The 6,486-nt window shown below is 32.8% G+C and overlaps 1 protein-coding gene across 2 annotated transcripts; it reads right to left on the reverse strand.

Annotated features, from left to right (window-relative positions):
* Positions 1-2,402: 2,402 nt before the first annotated feature.
* LOC140972147 (uncharacterized) lies at positions 2,403-4,232 on the reverse strand. Of its 2 annotated transcripts, none has more exons than XM_073434616.1 (5): positions 4,139-4,232; positions 3,929-4,033; positions 3,270-3,462; positions 2,897-2,986; positions 2,403-2,763 (listed from the first exon to the last, which is right to left on the reverse strand). In XM_073434616.1, exons 1-5 carry the CDS (start codon positions 4,199-4,201, stop codon positions 2,642-2,644), a joined length of 573 nt encoding a protein of 190 aa, XP_073290717.1. In that variant the 5' UTR covers positions 4,202-4,232; the 3' UTR covers positions 2,403-2,641. The 2 variants fall into 2 exon arrangements, with proteins under 2 accessions (XP_073290717.1, XP_073290718.1); XM_073434617.1 differs by having other exon boundaries at positions 3,270-3,455; positions 3,925-4,033.
* Positions 4,233-6,486: the final 2,254 nt, after the last annotated feature.

Genomic DNA, 6,486 nt, shown 5'->3' on the forward strand with positions numbered 1-6,486 from the left:
TGGCTGAACGTAGACTGCTTTCTCATATAGATTCATAATGTATCTGGACTTTATTGCAAATTTTCTAGCTTCCTTGTTGAAAAAGCTGTCTTTTATGCAACATTTATTTCCAATCATGTTGATATCTCTCTTAAAATTCGAAATTAATGCGTATATATCGCACTGGATTTCGAATCTGTGGTGTTTATTGGCTGGAAAAATTTTGAGTACCATGTATTATTCAATATTTCCAAAATTATTATTACTTACATTATTCGAAATAATATCCTATATATGTCTGTAATTAAAAATAAAAATTTTACAACTCCCAAAATATTTGGGTTATCACAACTCCCGTCCTCATTCAAAGTATTAGATTTTGACCGTGCTCTCCTTATTAAGGGGTGTGATGTGTGCGACTATTAGCTTTTATCCTCTTACGTTTTGTTTTTCTCATAACATTAATGGATTGTGAGCCATTTGATCCAGTTACCACTTTTTATCAACGTCCTATTAGGGCCTGGAGAGGATGAGCTACCTTTAGGCTGCATTTGGTAGGTTAGATTAGGTGGGTTTAAAAAATTTTAACTCACCTAATCTCATGTTTTGTAGGATTTTTATTTAACCAAGTCAATCCCTCCTATAAAGGATTAGATTATATTAACTAGGATAAAATAATCACTCCTCCCCCCTAGGATTATTAATCCAACTCTTAATACATCTTATTTTTCCAATTTTACCCTTCTTCTATATTCAAACTCACCACCACTTCACGCCACCACCGCCGACCACCACCGCCACCGCCGACCACCGCCAGCCGATCATCCCACAGCCGACCGTCGCCGTCGGTCGACCATCATCGCCGTCGTCGGCCGACCATCACCGCTGTCGGCGACCGCCGCCGCCTCCGTCCGCCCGCCGTCGCAATAGTGAAACGGCAATTTAGTCAATTCATCAAAAGATTCTAAAATATCTCATTCTTAATAATCATACCAAACATAATATTATTTTATCATTTTCTACTTCAATCATTTTCTTTATCATTTATCTCTTAATCATTTTATTATTTTATCCTTCAACCAAACGCAGCCTTAGGGATTGTCTTATTAGCACTACTAAGTTGTCGGGACTCCAAAAATTGGCTCAATCTTTAGTTGATGCACGAGTAGTCGTCTCTACCATCATGACCTTCAATGTTTTTTGGGTAATACAAAATTCTGCTTGTTTGCTGATGAGCGGAAGAAGGGGTGGGAGCCCTTCATCATTAATATATACATATACTATCTAGGATATGGCAACACGACACACTACCGAATACAACTGAGCTCACTCTCAAGGAGCTATGGTACTTCCTGATGCTTCTTTTCACTGGTATCGATGTATCTAACTAAAATAAAAATTTGTGTGGACAAGTACATCAATTATCAGCTAATAATATGTGACTCAACATATAATATCACATAAATCAACAATTAACAGATAAATCATACATAGAATTATCGCATGCCTCTGTCAAAGATCTTGAAAATAAATTATCTCTACATACCTCAACCAAACAATTACAAATACTATAAATCCTCGAGAAAAGCCTGAAATACTATAATTTGACTATTGAACTTGCGTTTTATTCGAACATAAAAGATTTGATTTTATTTGGAGATTTACAGTGTAAGAAAAGCTCGATCAATAAGTTTGATTCTTTCAAATTTCAGTCTTTTTCATCAAAATGTCAGTTGAGACACCGCTGACGTGATACTCCGAACAAAACAAAAAATATCGATATTGCAAAAGAAGTAAAGTTACTTAACTAAGACTAAAAATTGACTTCTAAAGGATTGAGATCAAAACTATATCAACTTATAAAAACACTAGTTATGCTATATTTTTCCCTTTTTCTACGTTCATACAATCACATCAACTTAGCTAGATAAAGTACTATTACTCATCGAATAATCTACTGCCTAATATAATGACAATTTCCTACTATAATGACAATTTATATTAGGACTTGAAAAATAGTTTATACATTAGAGTTTCAATTTTTTAGTGATGTAAATGTACTTTTTGTGATGTGGTCGATATGGATTTGTTAATTTAATAATGGTTTCGAATTTGAAAGATGGTTAGATTAATAAAGTAAAACACCTTTAAAATTCTGCACTTATTCGACAAAGACAATATGTTTGATTTGACGGACAAGCTGAAAATTAGAAGTGTGGTTTTTTTATATATGAATAAGCTATTCTAATAATCACTTTTGGAAAAATAGATCAACGTCTCATCAATTTCTGAATTTCAATTAAATCAAGTAGAAGTTAATACAGAATGATATAGGTTTAAAATGTGTCGATATATACAACTCGGTCCGCGTCTATTTTCATGCATAATAGGTTATTATCGTTGTCGAAACTAATTTATTCTTGTACATTTTACACATTTAAAACGAAGATTATGAATACTTGAATTGATGTATCAGATCTAATTAATCAATTGATTGACAGATATTATTAATATTATTGTATCATCATGTAATAAATCATCAGCAATCCTGATAATACAAGGTGATCAGAACTTATGAATATTTATCCACCCGAGCTGCAATTCATCCAAGCGGGGGCTGTGTTTTTATTTTCTTCTTATTTTAAAAATATCAATCAGATAGCTAATATGTCCATTCTTCGGGGAGATATATCTCCGGTGAAAGGCAAATGTCGTCGTCGTCTTCCTCGTTATTATTTTTGGATTTTTCTTCTGTGTTTTTAACTGTACCATTTTTGGGCTCACCTGCAATTGGAAATTAATTTTATAATATATTGTCACGTTAGGAATTTTGATAATAAGATCATATAAATAAATGAATGAATTTAATGTGGGAATTAATGTAATTATTGAAGAAATTAAGTTTATTAGTAATAACCTGGTTGGGGCTTGATTTTCTGCCCAAGTTCACGCACATTCAGGTTGAGAGCATGAACAACTCTAGAAGGCAGCAACACAGGAGACACCGCTGAAAGGATCGTAAAACAATAATAAATAAATAAATAAATTAGTTGGTGACGTCGTGAATTATATAAATCTAGTACGTACGCATGGTTACATCTGAGAAAAGTTATGTTATGATAAATTTTAAAAATATAGAATTAATTAATTGAATCACATATAATCGATTATATCTATATATATATATATGTGTGTGTTCGCGCGCGCTCAAAACCAAAGCACCATTTGATTATTAATTTGTTTCCAAAAAATACGACCACCGGGCCAGGTTAATAGAGCGATATTTGTACCTGGTTTCTTGCTGAATTTAGGGTCAATGCCATCTCTCCGGGGAAGGAAAACTCCGGTGCCGGTACTTTTTTGGTTCGAACCTAAGAAGATTGCTTGCATCCCAGCCCCAGCTACCCCGGCCGTGGCCGCCCTGTTCGGCTGATGTCTTCTTCTCTCAGCCCTCTGGATTGGTCGTCTTGAATTATCTCGATACTGTATAGATTAAGTACCACGTGTCGATTAAACTAAGATAGGTTCCTACTCTTCAGAACTAATTAATTAATCTTATTTTCCGACCAATTGTGAGTTAATTATTTAACGCATTTGATATATAGGGCATTGATTCATTAACACGTTAATTAATTATTGGTAGAAATGCACGTTTGATCATTTGAATTACTGAAATTATATAAATATTTTTTTAAAAAAAAAATTGTTGAAATTTTAATAATTAACCCATCATTTATTTTCAACTCTCCAATCAGATTCAACTAAAAAATAATATAAAATGTAATAGCAATTCATGGTGTCCCTCTTTCCCTGATGAACTACTTCTATGTAAAAGATTACACACATGCAGAGAAAATCTCACAACCGTATCGCCACCGCCGTATCCCCGCCACCGATGCGGACCGCCCCAAATCAAACGACGACAGCAACATCAACAACGGCCACGTACCTGCGTCAACGGAGGATAGTACGACGAGTCATAAGTGGCCGGTGTGGTGGTTTTCTTCCCATATCGACGAGCTTGCTCCGCCTGAAACCCTATCCCAATCTTCTCCTTCACCAATTAAAAGGGAAAAAAAAACAACAACAACAACAATCAGTAACATTGCGTACAGAAGAAACATGGAAGATCAGCATGAAGCGAAGAATGAAGAACAACCTTGGGAGGAGGCGCCCCCTTCAGAACCCCATGCTCGAGACCACGGTAGTCATTCTGCGCCATAGCACACCCGATAATTTTGAACAAAACGGGATTCGCAGTTCCAACTTTGAACCTGCAACATAGCTGATTATATATATACTTATCTTGGGGGTTAGTGGATTACGTGACAAATGATTTTATTTTTGTTTTATTTACCATTTTGACCCTTGAGAGTTGCATATATTACACGTACGGCCAGATTTTTGGTCTACTGGGGAATTTTGACTGCAAATTCACTTTATTTTTTTGTCTTCCATGCATTTAATCAGAATTTGATTCACACTGTCACGGAGTAATTTCCATTCCAGGAGAAATTTGATGCCATGTACAGATTAAACTTATTTGACTATTTTCCCATTACAATGAAATCTCATATTTCTAACATTTCGGAAATCTTATATGATTCCAGTTCAATTTATGTGAATTGAACCACCTTATTAATATGTCCGTCAAGGACGAAACAACTCATTCACGAGACATAATTAATAAACATCCTCGAAAAATTCTTCGAATCGATGCTCCATACGTATGAGATCAAACTAAAATTGTCAAAACTTTTTCGGAACGAGATATCAATATGTTACACCGGAAAAAATCTCTCACATAACTTCTTTATTTCTCACTTTCCTTATGATGTTATCGAAATCTAACAAGTAATTAATCTTGAATCTATCTAATCAATTCTATTAATTACATAATAACTATAAATACAATCCATACAAATTACTTTTACTGATCTGATATAGTTTCCATAAATCTTATTTAACATTTATGTTTAATATCTACAATTATACATACATATTTTGTGATTATAGTACTAAATTAAATAAGTAAATCTTGAAAAGAGCTTCTTTTTTCTTTTCTTTTTTTTTTAATACATATTTTCCATAGTTATTAATAAGTAGGACATGGAGAAATTGGTAATTTCCCAAAGATAACCACTGATGAATTGGCATATGATTATTGCAACGTGGGAAGTGGATACTGGATAGGTTGGGGTTGGGTTCGGTGAACCCCCCCCTCTCCGGTTCGGTTGCCACCCCAAAGTTATACGTACTATTTTCCTATCTAATTTTATTTTCATAATATAAAGTAAATTCTTCTTCGGGTCACCTATAATATTATATATACATTTGTTATTATTAAAGGAATTGGAGAAGAGAAGAACCACCACACCAAACCCACACCTACATTTTTTGGAAAATAGCATGCTTAGTATGAGTCAAAAAATTTACGTATTTTTATTTAATAGATATATTTAATATCTTTTGTGTTTTCAAAATATGGCTTCTTACATTACTGAAATTTCAGCGATGGAGAAAAAGATTTATGATATTTTTTTATGTCTTTGTATATTAATAAATAACACCTTATATAGTTTAATGTTTCACGAAAACTCTTATGAAATCGTCTTGCAAGTCAATTTTATAAGACATTTCTCTTATTCGACCAGATTCATGAAAAAAATATTAATTTTTATACAAAAAATATTACTTTTCATTAAGGATATGGATTGGGTCGACCCGTCTCAAAAATATAAATTTGTGAGACCGTCTCACAAGAGGCATACCCTTAATATTTTTAACATAAGATATATTTACACAAAAACTCTTGTGAGACGGTCTCACAGATCAATTACGTGGGTCGAATATCTTATTTGGGACATCCATTAAAAAGTATTACTTTTATGCTAAGAATATTACTTTTTATTGTGAATATCAGTAGGGTTGACCCGTCTCACAGATAAAAATTCGTGAGACCTTCTCACATGAGACTTACTCATATATTTATAGAGATTCGTACCTGTGTTCGATGGGTCTGAGGCGGAAATTAAAAAATGAGTCATCTAATTACGATAAATGATGATAAAATTCAGTTAGCTAGCAAATAACAAATTCAATAAACAATATGTAAATAACTAGAAACAATTTATTTCATCAATGACAAATCAACAAATATTTGAAATAATTGTATAAATGTTATTTGTCTAAATGTTTTAGAAGCGAAAATATTTATCAATTTTTTTATAATTTAGTTTTCGGACCATTTTTTTAATCGACAATATAACTAGTTCGTTTAGTCTATCTTGTAATATTGTTGATCGAAAATTAGTTATTAACTTCAAATTCAATAAACTTCTTTTTGCTTATGCAATTGTGATTTATATGATTAACAAAATCTCATGAGCAATGTAAACATTTTGAAATAAGTAATTCAGTTTCGTCCAAACACTGTAATTTATTAAAAAATTGTTGAAGTCCATAAAAGAATTCATCAAGATAGTTAAATACTCTCCAAACTCAACA

Source organism: Primulina huaijiensis, chromosome 3, assembly GCF_012295235.1.
Source record: "Primulina huaijiensis isolate GDHJ02 chromosome 3, ASM1229523v2, whole genome shotgun sequence".
NCBI classification, from domain to species: Eukaryota; Viridiplantae; Streptophyta; class Magnoliopsida; order Lamiales; family Gesneriaceae; genus Primulina; species Primulina huaijiensis.

Bases quoted from the DNA above. Each gene is read 5' to 3' on its own strand.
- LOC140972147 (XM_073434616.1), bottom strand. From the start codon at position 4,201: ATGGCGCAGAATGACTACCGTGGTCTCGAGCATGGGGTTCTGAAGGGG. The intron at 4,034-4,138 runs GTTGTTCTTCAT...TAATTGGTGAAG, and splicing joins AGGGGGCGCCTCCTCCCAAG to GAGAAGATTGGGATAGGGTT. The intron at 2,987-3,269 runs GTACAAATATCG...CGATCCTTTCAG, and splicing joins TAAATTCAGCAAGAAACCAG to CGGTGTCTCCTGTGTTGCTG.